This window comes from Helicoverpa armigera, chromosome 21 (genome assembly GCF_030705265.1).
Source record: "Helicoverpa armigera isolate CAAS_96S chromosome 21, ASM3070526v1, whole genome shotgun sequence".
Lineage (NCBI taxonomy): Eukaryota > Metazoa > Arthropoda > Insecta > Lepidoptera > Noctuidae > Helicoverpa > Helicoverpa armigera.
The window spans coordinates 9078245-9095503 of record NC_087140.1 but is presented as its reverse complement, the minus strand read 5'-3'; the positions used below and the strand labels follow the sequence as shown (position 1 = coordinate 9095503).

At 36.2% G+C, this 17259-nt stretch overlaps 1 protein-coding gene across 1 annotated transcript in view; it reads right to left on the bottom strand.

The window, feature by feature from the left end:
- Positions 1-1712, bottom strand: part of LOC110381562 (homeotic protein empty spiracles) — a 33372-nt gene extending 31660 nt beyond the window's left edge. Inside the window, exon 1 of the mRNA XM_021341900.3 lies at positions 1104-1712. Coding sequence (XP_021197575.1) covers positions 1104-1554 — 451 coding nt within the window. The 5' untranslated portion in view covers positions 1555-1712. The remainder of the gene's footprint in view (positions 1-1103) is intronic.
- Between the last annotated feature and the right edge of the window lie 15547 nt (positions 1713-17259).

Sequence of the window (17259 nt, the reverse complement as noted above, 5' to 3'; positions counted from 1 at the left end):
TAAGCGGGTAAATTATTTGTATGGATGTTCTTGTCTATCGCTAGAATATATGTCAATGTCTGTAAGACATTTACTTAGCAGAAATAGCTAAACTTACAATTACATGGAAATTATTGATTTCCCTTTCAATATTTTCCAAGTTTGTTTAGTTGCCAGAACTGTTAGGGGAAACCCTTGACGTTGGCAAGTTGGCATGACACCAAAAAATGTAGGCAACAGTAAGCTATCATTTCAAATGACTTTTACACGGAAAAGTCTTGTTGAGGTAGTACAAAAACTGTATTTGGTGAAAGAAGAAGTACCACCTTACTAACTAGACATCAGACCAAAAGGATTTGATAAAGCAATCACTGTCAAAAACATGTTAGAAGCTTGCTTTCAGACACAAATTGTAGCAAAAAATGAGTAAGTCTAAATGAGTGTAACTCACACAATTGAGTCTACTTGTGAAGTTTTTACAACGGCTGTGAGCCACAAAAAGTAATCTAAAGCTTTTCACATGAAGGCCACATAATAAATTGTGTTATAATTGGCCAAATATTTGTGAGAACGTTTTTGTTTGACTTTTTACCGTAAGGACCAATTCATGAAGCTTCGACAGTTAATTAGGTAAGTCATTAGAAGAAATGGCTTGAAACTTGAGAAGGTTCTAACTGTTCTGAGGTTTATTGACGGCCGTGGAAACGGACCTTGAACCGCTTGAACTCAGAGAAACACTATTCTTCATATAAATGAAATGGGATATTTTACCCCGTTGTGCGATAACAGGACATTTTTAGATGTCCAGAAAAAGCCCCTCGGTAACCTCAAAAATACTTAGGATTTTGGATAGGATACATTTTTGGAAGACATGTGAGAAGTATTTTTTTTCCGGGCATGCTAATTCTATGAGCTTGAACATTTTGGGTCTTTTGGAACGGAAAAATCTAAAACGAAAATACGAAACTGCTTTTTGCAGAGGTAATTAATTTGAAGAACTTTGGGAATCGGACCAATTTGCAGTGTTTTAAATGGATCCCTCAAACTGCTAATTTTGGTCCTTTTGATTTTTCCAAGAGCAAATTCAATGACACTAAATATAAGAAAGTCTTGAATGAACCTACCTCCAGGAAACCTGTGTGGGAATATCCTGCCGTGCCTGTTGATGAGCCAGGGGTACAGCGTGTAGGACTCCCGGGGCACCGGCGGCGCGGGGTGAGGGGGCGGATGCGGCGGCAGAGGTCCTCCGAAGCCCTGCTGCTGATGAGCCAGCGCCGCGGCCAGCGCAGCCCCTTGGAAGTGCGCCAGAAACTGGTGGTGATGACTCTGAGCGTCCAAGTACGGCAACCTCTTCAACTCCGGAGAAGGAAACACCGCGGGCAGTGCACTCGGCCTCAACAAAGGTCTGGGTGATGGACTCCTCGGAGACGCGACCGGCGACGGAGACCCAGGACTCGCCAGCGGCGGCGATGCCTGCTTCGGCCGCTCCGAACCACCCACTATACTGTCTATACTAAATCCTATCTTCGGCTTCGATGGCACCGCCACCACAGGGGTCGGTGCGAGAGGCATCATGCTTTTACACACAACGGGTCCGTCACAAAAAAAATAATACACCAAATCAGAAGCACATGTCACACAGAACACAATCCATCGTGACGCGAGCGCGCGATACGAACGCCAAGGCGGCGCGCGGCCGAATGAGCCCTCCGCACTCGCGAGACGCCCGTCGACACGGAAAAAAAATAACGAACATGGACTCCTCACCTCCGATTGGACGGTATTTACCGAGGGGTGGCGACTGATCTCCGAGCTGCACTCTTTATTTGAATGGCTGTCGCGCGATTGGCCAGCAGGCGTGCAGAGGTGTTATTTGAATTTGGAACGCTTTCCCAGTGGGCGGTTTGAGTTAAGAGCTTGTGATTTAGCCGGCCGTATGGCGTATTACATCAGATTTGTGGAGCGAAACGCGTCGAGTGGTGCTTTCGAATTTAGCTGGTTATGATTCAATTAAGGCGTCGATTGGGTGGGTAATCGCGGTCGAGTTGCTCGTTTTGGGCTCGTCGGCTCGCGCGGCGCTCGCCTCTCCGCTCGCCTCCGCACGCTGTAATACTTTTTAATTAAGTCCGATGCTTTATTAGCTTAATGTCGCGAGATAAACGTGGATTTTTCTACAATTCCCGCCAATAATTGATTCTTACAAAATGGCGGACGTTTATAGTCGCGTTCGGTTTAATTATTTTTATCGATAATAAAATAATTTGTTGCAGCCGCCGTACGATTGTTTTCTTATGTAGTTGAATTAAATTTTAATGAAACCCGATAAAGTTTGAATTTCACGGATATTTTCCACCATTACAAACTAAACAGTGTTTGGTAAATAGTTGATTTTTTAATTAAAATTGTTATGTTTTATAGTCTGTGGTGCGTTGTGATTGATTTTTGTTTATAAACTACAGATTGGTTACTTTATGTTATTGTACCTATTCATTATGAAACATTGCATTAGCTAGTTCTATTATTTTGATAAAGACTCTATTTTCTGCATTTAATTTGATTAGCCTACTTCTTCTAATTTCACATTACGTAAGTAAAGCAAATAAATTAATAAACTTATGAACCTCATATCTACCCGATACTAAATCATCTAGGTAAAATAAAAACATCCGATTTTTATATCTTAGTAGGCTGGCGGTAGAGTCCCATTCGAGTCTGCAATATTTTTCTGGTGTGAGGTGGGCATTCGACCATCTCACACAGGGACGAATTCATTGAATGATAAGTTCCTAGGTAGGTACTTATTTCGTGTCGGATTGCCTTCCCATCAGGCTATGAGAGTGAAGGAATAGTGAGTGCACTTGTGTCTGCGCAAATGCTTGTGCGCTATAATATGTCCTGCGCAGTTGGCTAATCTCTTTACACGAGAACAGCCGCCGTAACCGATAATCGGCTGGAAGGACATCATCACCTACTTAGGTACAAGGTTCAGTTGATGGAAAATGATAAAATGAATGCTGTGTGTACAGCGTGGTGGAGTGCCAGACTCTTACTGACTAAAACTCACCATGTTCCTTCTTAAGCCCTTTACCTACCTAGGTATGTATGTACCGGGACCTCGGTAATTCTCGAAAAATCCCACAGTCCCGGCCTTTTTCATTAAAATCATATATATGGTACCTGGGTAGGACTTTAAGCATGTAATTAAATAAATCTACTTAACTAAAATATTTTCTAACAGATTACCTATCATTTGTTTTGTGTGGTAAGTCAATAAATAAATTAAGCCAGAGCGTTAACATTAATGAAAACCTTTTTTTTGATGTAAAATTAGGTAGGTCCTATTCTACAAAAAGATATCATGTTCTCATTTTCATAATAGGAGGAATACTTAAGACAGGAACTTAGGTAAGTAAAAATAACAAAATGTTTTATTTTTATGTTGAGGAGTCCTCTGATTTACATTTTTAATGCAGACTAAATTTTTGTAAGTAATTTGCCTGGCTACCTCAATTAATGATTCTATTTTCTCCTCCTCTAAGTAATAGTGATTGGAGTGAGTAAAAAGGGCAAGTTAGTAACAAAATCATATTTTTTTCAAAACTTGACATTTCCAATTCCAAATTGATCATAGGTACCATCTACTGCGTTACCAAAAAGTTTCTTATAAAGTTATAAATAAAATCTTTTTTTCTTCTATCGACGAATAGGGAACCACTGGCCACTTATCATGAAAATAATTGTAAATGCCATTAAAGTTTTATTTTTAACTAATTTATTCTTCTTTATTTTATGGCTTTGTCATATTTTTTCTCTTAAATCAGCCAGCATTTTAAATAGTAGGTAGCTTGGTAGGTTTTATTTGCAACCTTTTACAATTTTAATAGAGGTCTTTGAAAATGAATCTGATAAATAAGTAAAGAAAAACTTTTTTATTACTATTTAGGTATTTATGCTTTAAATAAAAGCTTATCTTAGGAAATAAGAAAACTCTATATACTTCTACTTAAGTACAGACCACTAAGTATCAACTTATTCCAATAAAAATTAAGCAATGAGTAGACTGAGTAGGTAGATAGATGCCTTTGCCTAATTCTCGTAACTAGTACCCAAGGAACTTAGGTACGAGAATTAGGTCCTCTGAAATTCTAAGTCAATTTCTTGAATTAGGTGCCTATAGAATAACTAGAATTTTATTTTCCCTTAAGGAAAACGGCCGACGCATTGTCTTATGAAAAACAATATCAGCATACATTAATTACTTACCATACCCAGCTGAATCTACACTGGAATTTTCCAGAGAAAATGTCTTGAAGCACTAAGTATCTGCCGGGTGCAAATAATTGCAACTCCAACTGCTTACCTACTACTTACCAAAATTTTTTGTATTAGGTTAAAGCAAGATTTTTAAAGTTTTTTTCATTAGGTAAAGGTAAATAAAGGTAATAGTTACAGACCTATTTAATACACAAAATCTTAAAAATAAGAAGCTACGTTGGGAGTGACAGTTCTTATAATGATGGGATAAAAATGGGATAAAAATAAGAAAAAAATTGTTCGTCCCAGGACCTGATCACCAAATCCTTCCTGGCAAAAGTTTCTTCCTGGCAAAAATGGGCAGCTTTTATTCGATTTGAGCAACTTTTTGTCAACAGAATTACCAGGCATGTTATTTGATGTTTTATATTTTGGCTGTCATTTGAACATCCTTGGCAATCGCTACCAAGGGATATAGCCGTATCGGATTGCCCGGGTAACTGGATTGAGAAAATCGGATAGGCAGTCGCTGCTTGTAAAACCCTGGTACTCAGCTGCATGCGATTAGACTGGAAGCCGACTCTAACATAGTTGGGTAAAAGCTAGGGATCTGAATTAGTAGCTACCAATACAAGTTTGTAACAAGTAACCTATGAACTGATTGCTTTACCCTACAATCACCGATCCCCAGAAGTGGCGATTAAAGCAATCATCCCCATTACAGAGAAACTTACTTTCGGTGATTGAAAACTTCCGGTGAACAATGATCTTTACTTTCTTTTATGTTCATTGTTCACACACAATTTTATTTTAACTTTAAGTACCTACTTAGGTAGGACGCAAAGCTTTCTCTGATATAGGTAAGTTATTCTCAAGCACAATACATAGGTAGGTGTACCTACTTATATTACCTATTTGGTGACATCCAGGTACCTAATAGAGGCACATATTTTTTTAATTTCAAACAAACTCATCCAAACGCGGTCTTACCATACCATAGCCTATCTACTTGGATAGGTATATCATTTAGAGAGGTTCTCATTCCGTCGCTACGTCTGGTTGTCTGTTCACGTTCAAAAACCATTGCAAATGGCACGCATCATTCTCATTCAATTTTCACCAATAGGTGCTTAACTAAAGTGCTTAATGAGGACAGTTTGGGCATTGTAAACAGACCAGTCACATTTATTCAGAACATGACCAAACCATCATCAGCCAACCTCACAAATATAACTTCGCAGAGGCCCTAGTTCAGCAACAACTTATAGGTACGTCAATTTTCTTAAAACCACTGTTTATAATGTTTTTCATATAATAGCGTTATAAGTACCTACCAACATAGGTACTACATACTATGTACCAACAAACGGTTTGCCTATGTAGTACATACGTAGGCAAACCGTTTGTAGGGCAGCGGGATTGTTCGAAAGAGTTACCGATGCCCTGGTTCATAAAGGGCTTCAAAAGGAACATGTGATGGCTTTAAGTCAGTAAAAGCCACAGCCAGAGAGAATCATTTGATGATTTCCCATAAAAAAAGATCAACAGTTGTTTTAACAAAAATCGTTTAAAATGCCGCTGAAAATGGTCTTAGAACTATGTTAACAACAAAATCCATAAACAAGCTACAACAAACAATTGCCAGTAAGAACAAATACCGCGTATTTACGCGCCATTACGCGGCCGCCATATTGGATCCGTTGCCATAGTGATACAATCAAAATCTGCTGCTAACACCTTAGATTGCTCACAACTGCTGTTTAGATATTCAAATGTGGTCACGATTCTAGCCGCTCCCTTGAAAAGGCGTGATAATAGACGGATCCAACAGTTTTCTCAGTAATTGTGTAATGTATTATTGTTTGTTGGGTTTAGCTAGTAATAATCTAGTGAGGGATTTGGTTGGATTTTAAAAGTGTTCAAAGTTGATACAAAACTTTTGGAACTGGAAATAGGTACCTACTCTACCTGGATACCTACACATACCTAGTACGTTTTCTTATTGGAACCTGTTTTAAAATATTTGAAAACCAATTGTTATGTTTGAAAACCAATTTGAATAAGTATGTTTTTCGTTCAACACAACTCCTATTGGTTCACTCCAAAGTCAACTCTTTTCCCATTTCAAGAACTAAGTATAAATGACAGCAAGCAAAGATGAATTTCTATCCAAACTCTATTTTCATGTCACATTACCAGAAGTGAGGGAAAAGAAACATTGATCATAGCCCTTTCTCAAACGTAGGTTATATTATAAATCTAGGTTTCCCACGATAGTTTCCTTGATCAATTTTTTGTTCACGGCTTCAAACTTGGAAAGATATCTGTAAACCATTTATGTCTCATCTGGAAAGCGAAGTCCAAACCACCTCATACATATTTACCTACCTATATAGAACCCAGTACGTAATGTGTCCTACTTATTTATCGGGATGAAAAAAAATCCGCTGATAGGTACTGTTTATTAGCATAAGACCGTGAGTTCTTTACAGCCGTTCCCAATATTTTATCTATTAGTGGTTTTGCTTACTAGAGGTAGGAATTTGACATTACTCGAAGTGGTCCTGTCTAAATTCTATGTCTAGTAAGTCATCAAGGCTAGTTAGAAGTCAGTAAGTCTGACAACCAGTCTTACCAAAGAGTATTGGGTTGCCCGGGTAACTGTGTTAAGGAGGTCAAATAGGGCAGTCGCTCCTTGCACACTGGTACTCAGCTGCATCCGATTACACTGAAATCCGACCCCAACGTAGTTGGGAAAAGGCTCGAAAGCTGATGATGAGTAAGCAAATCAAGAGATAGGATATTGGGAGCCGCTTTTAAGCAATATTCTCATTAACTTTTGTTTGCAAATGAACGCCTTGCAACTTGAACCCAGTTTATAATAGCACAGCTTAACTCTTAAGTGACCTACAGCGTTGTAATGGACGTTAGGTGGTTCAGTTAAATGCGTGCGCGCATAAATGCTGTGTAGTGTTGCGCTTCAGTGGTTACCGATTGTCGATGCAGTAGGGATGGGGGCTGTCGATATCGATGTTGTAAGAAATTGCTTAGAATGTAAAACCAAGAATTGTTCAGCGGACTTAAAAAGGAGGTTCTCAGTGTTATTTGGATGCATGTTTGTGCGCGATTGTCTTGAGTCTTTCTGAAAAAAATTTGATTCGATTTTCTGCATAGTATTTTTCAGACTTTAGAGAAGGTTTAAGGTGAATTTATGAAGGTTACTGAAGTTGGTTTTATTTTTTTGACAACTTTCCCTCAAATCTTTGAAAAATGAGAATTTAACAATGGTCGTCCACTTACGTAATTTCTTTTTAAGCCTATACCTATAAATCTATCTTAAAACATCGATAATATCCAAATGATATCAGTATAAGTAACAAAACCTGTTATTACTTATTACCCCCATACCTAAGGATATTGGTCCAGATAATATCAGCAACTAGTCTATGGATATAGCCATAGATTTTAAATTGCATTAGTTACGAACCTTTTAATTTGAATTTATCTTGTCTTTTGTAATTACTCTTGGGTAAATGGTGAATTAATTGTAACTTTCTACAATTAAGGCACGTAGTTTCATATAAACAAAATATATTAAATTGAGTTATGAGTTTAAATAGAGTTGCAAAAATTGAGAAATTAATCTTAATTGTGAGTAGTGAAGGTATATTTTGGTAAATACAGATAATGAGATCTAAAGAATTACAAACTACGAAGTCATTGACTTCATAATAAAGTCATCAGAATCAGTACCTCGTTAGCCTTAAATAATCTAAACATTATCATTAATCATCAACCTAATCTTTTCATTCACAACTAGCAATTTTTTCTACTTCTATAAATAATAACACCAATTAAAATAACATCAAGACATTACAACAACCAATCTTTACAATTTTACAAATATTAAATCTCACAACAATGTATCGATATAATTTACAATAACCCAATCTCACAATAATGCATCGTCAATTTATCGATATAATTGTCCCATCACTAGTAGCATCAATCATAAAAACGTGGTTGGTAAACAATAGGTGCGGGTGGGCGCGAGGCGACGCGGGCGGCCGACACTTTAGCGACACTTTCCAACTGTGCTTTATCGATACTTGGACAACACTATAGGTACTAATTAATTTCCGGCACCGAAAATAAGTTCTTGATTTGAGTTTGTAGTTATGGGACGAATATTTTCAAAAATATTGTTTAATGAAAGGAAATTAATTGAGAATGTTTAGTGCCTTACGTTATCAAAAGATAGAAATAAAATCGTTAAACAAATAAACCAAAAAAAATATGTTAGTTATACCCCTGTCTTTATTACATAGAATCAACTTCTTAAGTAAGTAACGCCATAACACATCATCTCATGCTTTTCCTAACATATACTTACATAGTTGGGTCTTATACCAATTTCATAAAGTAGCTTTACCCCAACTATGTTGGTGCCGGCCATTTCCCAACTTCATAACACAAAGAGATCGATTTATTCCTGACCTCATTTGTAAAAGAGTAATGGCTACCTAATTTTCTTTCTTACCTCTTTTCGTCTAAACTTTATATAATTAAATCTAGATAGGAATCAAGGGGGTTCTATCTAAACAGCCGTGAAGAAGGGCGCAGACAGCATTAACCTTTCCAAGGGTCTCAGTTACCACAGTAATTAGATAATATCTAAACACGCTATACTTAAGATACAATGTTGACTACTTACCTATAAACTTGCCGTGCCATGACATTGTCACAAAAACATGCTAAGTATTTAGAATGAAGAATAAAAAAGATACACAGAAAAAAGTGAAATTTTTTATTTAAAAAATTAAATTCTAAAATATTAGGACTTGAAAGAAAAAAAAATGAATTAGGTATTCTTCGATGATATCATAGGTAGGTATGTGCCAACTAGCATAACCTTCTAAAGCAATGTGCAATATTAGAGAAGTTGTACATTTACCAGAACGTGATTTTAAATAAATAATTCGTACTTGAATGATTTTAAAAAATAAAGAACCAATTTGAAAATCGAACATATGACGACCAAAGAGTTACTAACATTCGGAGTTCCGTTCACATTCCAGTGTTGCCAACAAATTTTACATGAAGCACCTAATTTTAGCAAGAATGGCGACCTCAAGTCTTTAAAAATCAATACTTTACTGCTAAACGAATGCCAAGTACAAAATAAAAACGGTTAACACACGTCACTCAGTGTATTTTGCTTAAAAACTTATGTTTGTTAATTTTGAGTTATGATTTTTCCTTAAGGAGAATGTAATAATGAGTTTGCATACGTAAGTTGGCAGTTTTTATGATGTTTGACTTACTGCAGAGAAGCCGGTTTAGGTTCTAACTTGACGGCTCTTACTGTAAAATCTAATGTTTATTTTGGAATATCTTTCTTGGCCATGACAATATAATATTTACGTAGCCAGGATTTCTCTCATATAGTATAACCAATTCGTTAGTTTCCTAGCTTCACTAATCTCGCGAACAGAAAACGTCAAACGCAAAATGCAAATGATTTATGTTCTTTCTCCCCGTGAGAAAAGATTTGTATCATGCAGTAGCAATAATAGTGACCAAACTATAAATTATGACTACCTACATAATCAAGGAGCATCCTATTGGTATATTTTTACAAGCTACATTTTTAAAGATTTATATTTCCGCAATACTTGAGATTAATTGATGGAGAAAACAGCTTGTTTTAATTTTTGAAACAGAAAGAACGAAATAGTGCAATAGTTAAAAAATCGTTTAAAAAAAATAGTGTTGCGCTCACTTTCATCGATATCGACATTCGTACATCGAACAAGAACAACATCGGCCATTTTGTAAAACATGGCATTTACGATCGAGCGGTGCGCTCAACAAATGCGTTCGAGATTAATTTAATAATTCGTAATTGCTGTTTTTACTTCCGTTCTGAATATAATGAGAAAATGTTTTGATTTTATTTCATTGGCGTTTAACGAACTGTAAGGTTTGGTGTAATAGTGTTTTATGCTTCGCCCCGTGTGGTCGCTTGTGTAATTTGTACTATGTATAAGTAGGTCCCTGAGTATGCTACTAACTAGCTACTTATTCATTGGTAAAGTAGTTAGGTACTAATCGAATACATAAGAGGTCCAAAGATTTGTTGAAAATAAAATAAAAAAGGCTCACATAAAAGGATTGTAGGCTAGGTAAGATAGATGCTTAGGTATAGCTGGTGAGGAGATAATGTACAGAATGCACAAAAGCTATTTTAGGACTTTTGTAAAGACTTTCCATCGGCCTAGCCAATTTACTTAGAAAAGGCACCCAAATATGCAAAACATTTTATCGAGATACAGTTAGGTACTTTGTGTACATAAACCCTCACATGTATTGAAATATCCGTCGCTAAAATAACCATAATAAAACAATTTTACTTCAAAACACGTACTTATACAATATAACTTTGTACCTATCATGTAACTTGACAAATAAATAACTTAAGTATCTAATTTAAATGTAAAATAAGTACATAGCAAGAAGGATTTACTCAGTATTGGCGCCAAACGACGTTTGGGTCTGTGCCAAAATATGCCATAATGTATAAAATGGCCATTGTCAATGAAGGTGATAACAATCATTTTATTTGAAAAAAACTTTATAAATTATTCATATATATAATGTAGTATTACCTATTGTACCTACTCGTACATTAGGTACATAAGACTATTAGCTACAGATCTAGGTACCTAATGAGAAAATGAGTAATTTCTTTGAAATATATTATACATGTATCTCCTACCTAGGGCTGCCATTTCGAATTTCGCCAAACCCGGACAAATATTTTAAAAAACCCGGACATTTGGCGTAAATCGCATTTTTTCCCCGGACGAGTCCGATTTTTTTTTTTGTTTAACAAAACAAGACCTAATTTTTAATATTACCATATTACTTCAATTCAATGAGGTCCTTTCTTACATGAAAAGTCAGGGCCCTCTCTAGCTCATGTAGTACCTAGTACCTATTGAAAGATTGTGACTTAATGTATTTCGAAGGTCATAATTAAGAAAGCTCATTTGGAAACTAGGAGTTACCTTCTTGATAGTTTAGACAAAAAAATGTTGAAAAATACAAACAACTGTAAAGTGAAGTCGCCGCGAGCGCAGCGAGCGCGAAAATTTTTGAGTTTTGGGTCACTAAAGCACCTAAACTTGTATAATAAAAAAATCCGCAAAGTGAAGAAGCCGCAAGCGAAGCGAGCGCAAAACTTTTTGAATATTGGGATATTAAAGTAGCTAAACGTAAAAAGAATCGTGATAAGAAAAGAAGCCGCGAGCGAAGCGAGCGCGAAAATTTTTGAGATTTGGGACACTTCGACTTTGCATAATTTGCGCCCGGGTTATTCGCATACCCAGGCACCATAGGTTAAGATGGCCCTATGAAAAATGTCCGGGTTTTCCCCGGACACTTCTTGAAACCCCGCCCGGACGGCCCCCGGACGGCCTCCAAACGAGGACAAATCCGGGGAAACCCGGACGGATGGCAGCCCTAACTCCTACCTAATAAACCTAATAAAGAATATTAGTTTTCCCGCAGGAAAATGGGTACGTTTTCGTGGGAACTAATGGCCGCACTGGGATAAAATATAGCCTATGTTATTTGAGAAGAGTGTAGCTTTCTAACAGTGAAGATTTTTTCAAATCGGTTTGTCGTGGGAGCCTTTAGGGAGAAAACAATTTTTTTTCCTCTTCATTATATTACTGTAAAGTAGCAGCATATAAGTACCCAGTTAATATTTAACTCTACAGTCCAGCCATGTCTTCAAACAAACTGAAGTCTTCGTGATAGCAAAGTGTTCACAGCAAAGTGTTCTAATTTAAATTCATAGCTTAACTTAAAATGCTTATTTAACTTACAACCCATATGAATTAAGAATACAGAAGTACACTCTAAGTATATTAATTCAATTATCTTGTCTGAAAGCAGGTGTAGGAATCGCTCATTAAAATAAGTACTATGCATTACCTCCTGTATGTATCCAAATCATGGAGAACAAAATGACTAGCGGAGGTGCCATAACGGAAAACCTCCTACGAAAGGAGAGCGCCAAAATACGGAGGACGAAGAACGTATCTGTCTTCTCCCTTAAACGCCTTTTTCGGACCCGACCATTTTTAGGGTTCCGTAGCCAAAATGGCAAAAACGGAACCCTTATAGTTTCGTCATGTCCGTCTGTCCGTCTGTCCGTCTGTCCGTCTGTCCGTCTGTCCGTCTGTCACAGCCGATTTACTCGGAAACTATAAGTACTACAGTGATGAAATTTGATGGGAATATGTGTTGTATGAACCGCTACAAAAATATGACACTAAATAGTAAAAAAAAGAATTGGGGGTGGGGCCCCCCATACATGTAACTGAGGGATGAAATTTTTTTTTTCGATGTACATACCCGTGTGGGGTATCAATGGAAAGGTCTTTTAAAATGATATAAAGTTTTCTAAAAAACATTTTTCTTAAAGTGAACGGTTTTTGAGATATCAGCTCTCAAAGTCGTAAAAAGTATGTCCCCCCCCCTCTATTTTTATAACTACGGGGTATAAAATTCTAAAAAAAATAGAGGTGATGCATGCTAATTAACTCTTTCAACGATTTTTGGTTTGATCAAAGTATCTCTTATAGTTTTTGAGATAGGTTGATTTAACTGTAATTTACGGAACCCTTCGTGCACGAGTCCGACTCGCACTTGGCCGGTTTTTGTAATGCAAATAATCGTTGACAGATGTCTTAAAGACCCCAATCGTCTCGTTCTTCACTCGTAAAACTGATCGTTTTGGGCATAGCCACCGTACCTATTGCACCTAGAAGAAGGAGCCTAGACTACCTGCATTACGGCATCTCCGCTCAACTTTCCTTACTCAGTGATCCAAACTGTATACATGACAGATGTCAAAATGGCTTCTCAAATTGGCGGGAATCGATTTTCATTACGTTTTTTCGTAATTATCGAATTAGAGCGACATTAACGGTCATTCGATGATATATTGACCGTAAATTGACAATAATTTGTGTTCCCTGTATTTTGAAATGCTATCAAAATGTTAATAAAAAGCAATTTTTTGCGGTTATTTATTTATGAGGTACCTCGTGTAGTTTTCATGTGCGCATTGGATGGAATGTAAAGTAGGTTCTGTTTGCGGCTTCTATTCCGTAAAATGTTCTTCATAATTATTTGTGCAATTTGCAATATTCACTATCATTGTTACCCGGGTCCTAACGTGGTTTTATTTTATGGCCCTTATAATATGATATTTGCCGTACGCCTTGATTGGCAAGTACAGCTGCCGGTGGAAATCAGATACTCTACAACTTAACAGATCTAGTAGGTACCTGAAGTCACATCAGTGATCAGCCATAGCCTAAAACCATAGATTACCTTAATAATAAAACATCAGTCAGTTAGTATAGTATGTATGGGTGACTACGCTCGACTGCTACGCTTGGCCGCTACGCTTTCCAGACATTATCTTATTTAATAAACTCGATAAAAGCTAATTACATCTCCGCCTACCACGTAGCCAACACAAGCAACATGCTTATTTTACATAAATTGCTATAAATGCAAAACAATTAGTCCGACAATATGTTCCCATGTTAATTAGAAGTAGATGTGTAGCCATTCTTCAAGCCTCCCAGCTATAAATTCAATAGCAATCGTAAGTGTTTCATAAACTTTTATTAAACTAGAACAAATTAGCTTTGGTTAATCAACACGATCGAATACACATAAAATTACTAACCAATGCGAATAATTATCAGTCATGTCATCATTTAATATCTTGGCGCGCATTTAAAAAGTGTTGATTTCATTTTTTTATGGCTTTCAAGCGGGCACGTTCGGATACGCAAACCAAACAATAACATGAACACACTCATTAAAAACGCCCGTAGCCTCTAGGCTGTATATAAATAACGCATTCAAAATACCCAGTTCTCTGTCCGTTAATTACTCCGGCCAGTTCGAAACAGTCAATTATTATTTGAAATATAAACATAGAAACGCCATGGTACCAGTTCTAACTACTTATTCTTAATTACTTTTAACTAAGACGTAACTCACTCGTTGAAAGTAGGTATTTAGTGGACTTATCTTTAACTAGACGTTGATGTATTGCTGGGTGAAACGGAGCGTATTTGTTTTTTTTTATCGCCCGCCCGTCGGCCATGGGCAAGGCCCACTAGGCGCGGGGGAAGTTTTACCGCAAAGTTGGGAATATTTGAATAATAATGTGCATAAAAAACTTACAAATAAAGTCGGAAAATCTTCAATTTATTAGAAGGTGTGATGCGTTGGTCACCTGTTAAGTAAGCCATACCTTCTGTCACATACTTTCCCCGGTCCCTAAAATTACCGAAGATAAATAATTCGATCACGTGTACAGAAACTTCACTTCTCCGAATTGGTGTCCGTTTCATGACTATTACAATTAATTAAAAAGTGCAATAATTAAGAAACTTTAGTTTTCCTATGTCGAGATTCAAGATAGGACTCAACAAAAAAATAACATACCACTGTAAAACAGCACGTTAGCGAATTAATGCGCGGAAACCGAACATAAATACTAACCCTTGTTTAATTGACAGTAATAACTCTGTGGAAAGCGCAATAAAACACAACTAATATTTTACCATTTTTATAGTAACATAAGAACCACAAGAAAACACAATTTTCGTTTTTATTGGATAATTTGGGGGAGCTTACGTTTTTGTGGCTGGCAACCCAAGCGTGGCTGTTCGAGCGAACCATGTAATTAGGTGGTTATAAAAACTTTAGGTAATTAATTGTGTTGCTTTGTGCTGTTAGTGTGCGTTAAATTGATATTTATTGTTGACATTTCGTGCCGTGAGCGGCGCTCGTATTTAATTGTTGTTAATTCATACACACGAGGTAAAATGGCGGTCTCTCTCGCGGTATGTATTTGTAATTAAAAAATCTACAAGAGATATCGAATTCCTATCGCCGTTTGTGCAAATAACAATGATTTTATCTAATTATACTTTTTTGTAATGAGAAAAGTTGAATCAATTACTGGAATAAAAATACATGCTTCATAGTCATGAATTATGGCTCCCTATTGTTTATTTGTGTTGTTATTAGATTGGTTATAACTCGTCCGTTTAGGTTTTTTCATCCCATTCATTTTTTTATATAAAAATTATTTCATCCTTTGTCTAGCCAATTTAACTTTTATCCGCATTCATTATGTTTCTACATGCCTTGTTCGTGCATTCTTCTTTTGTGGCTACCCCAGATTACCTGAACATTCCCCATACGTTCAGGAAACTTACGTATCTACTTACGAATACTTAAGTAGGTAAAATAACTTTTAGAAAAAAAAACTAACATTTTCAGAAAATAACATCGATAAAACCACTAACCGATATTTGTCCCCTCCCTAACGATTAAAACGCGGGAAAACAGCCCGCCATCTTTTAAATCGTGCCTCACCGACCTAAAATACAAACTTATGGTTAGGAAAGCATTTAATTACCCTTAAACGCGATCGAAACCAAGTTTAGACATTGTTATTAAGCTAAATATGTTTGAATTGCTAATTAATCGACTCAGAACGACCTCTACGCACGCTATTCGTCCACTAAATTAATGGTGGACTGTGGTCACAATATGGCGGTGATTAGCTATTGTTTCTTTATATAAATATGGACGGGTTAATGAAGTTTCATATTGTTGCATTAATCGTCACTTATTGTTAATAGTTTGGGTACAAGGATGATGATTGGTACGCCTAAAGAGGAACTATTGTTTCTCAGATCATTAATTTAAATTTCCACCTATTAGACACCAAATTTGAAGGTAGTTAATATGTAAATAGTTTTAATTATATTTTTTTCTTTGAATTAGTCATTAACGGTTTTATTATAAGGAAAAGATGTTGTATTTGTCAAGCTTTAAGAGCTCACCTAATTTAGTCATGCGCATTTGAAAGACGTTATCGTGAAAAGACTGCGTACCATTGCAAATCCAAGTTCCTTTTTTCTAATCTAAAGCATAACAATTCAGAAATGCTCAAATGAAACCCTTAGGGCCTTTCTACAAAAACTTTAAACCCTGTTTTACACTTGTCTAATAAAATTTTGGCTGCAAAATGAACCATATGTCAACGTCATAATTTGACATTTTTTTAGACAAGGCATAAACTGACGTTTAAAAGTTTTTGTGGTAAGACGGTTATAATATAGGATCTGTCTAGTCTCCTAACTCCATATACTCCTGCGGGATACATTTTTTATTAATAAAATTATGGCGTTTTGTGATAACTATGCTAGTAACTATGATTACAATATCTACCTACGATTGTTATACAAATATTTTTCCTTAATTTGCAGTACCTACGAACCTGAAGAAAAACATCTGAAATGCAATACATAAGAGAGATTACAGCCATTGATTGGTAGATCAGCATTTTTAAGAACTCTCTTTTAAAAACGCCTTTAAATTAATTTAGAGCAACTAAAGGAACATGCGGGGATGCAATGTAAATGTGAACTGAATTACCTAGGTAGGTTCTTTTTGAATTTAGGTATTTAATGAATCAGAAATTAAACATTAATAAAGATATGAGGCACAATATACTTTTCTAGGTAAAAAAAAATCTCTTCTGAATCTTATTCTTGAAATCAGTCTATCTTCAAAAAACAAAGCAATTACCTACCGTATTAGGTATAAAAGAGGCCCAGGTACACTACCTAATAGGCCAACATCCAGGAAAAAGTATTTAATTTAATCAGTAGATAAATACTCGGTAATAAAAATTGACATCCGGCGATAACAACAGCATATCAGTAAATGTTTGCGAATAAGATAATCTACTTGTTAATTGCAATTTAGTTCCTGAAACAGTCTGCAAAACATTGATTTATCTAATCTATGTACATGAACTACCTTTACATTGTGAAGAATAAAAAGAAGAAAATAATTTGCGTTTCTCGAACAACATTTTGAATACTTTGCAACCAAATTATATAAAATATA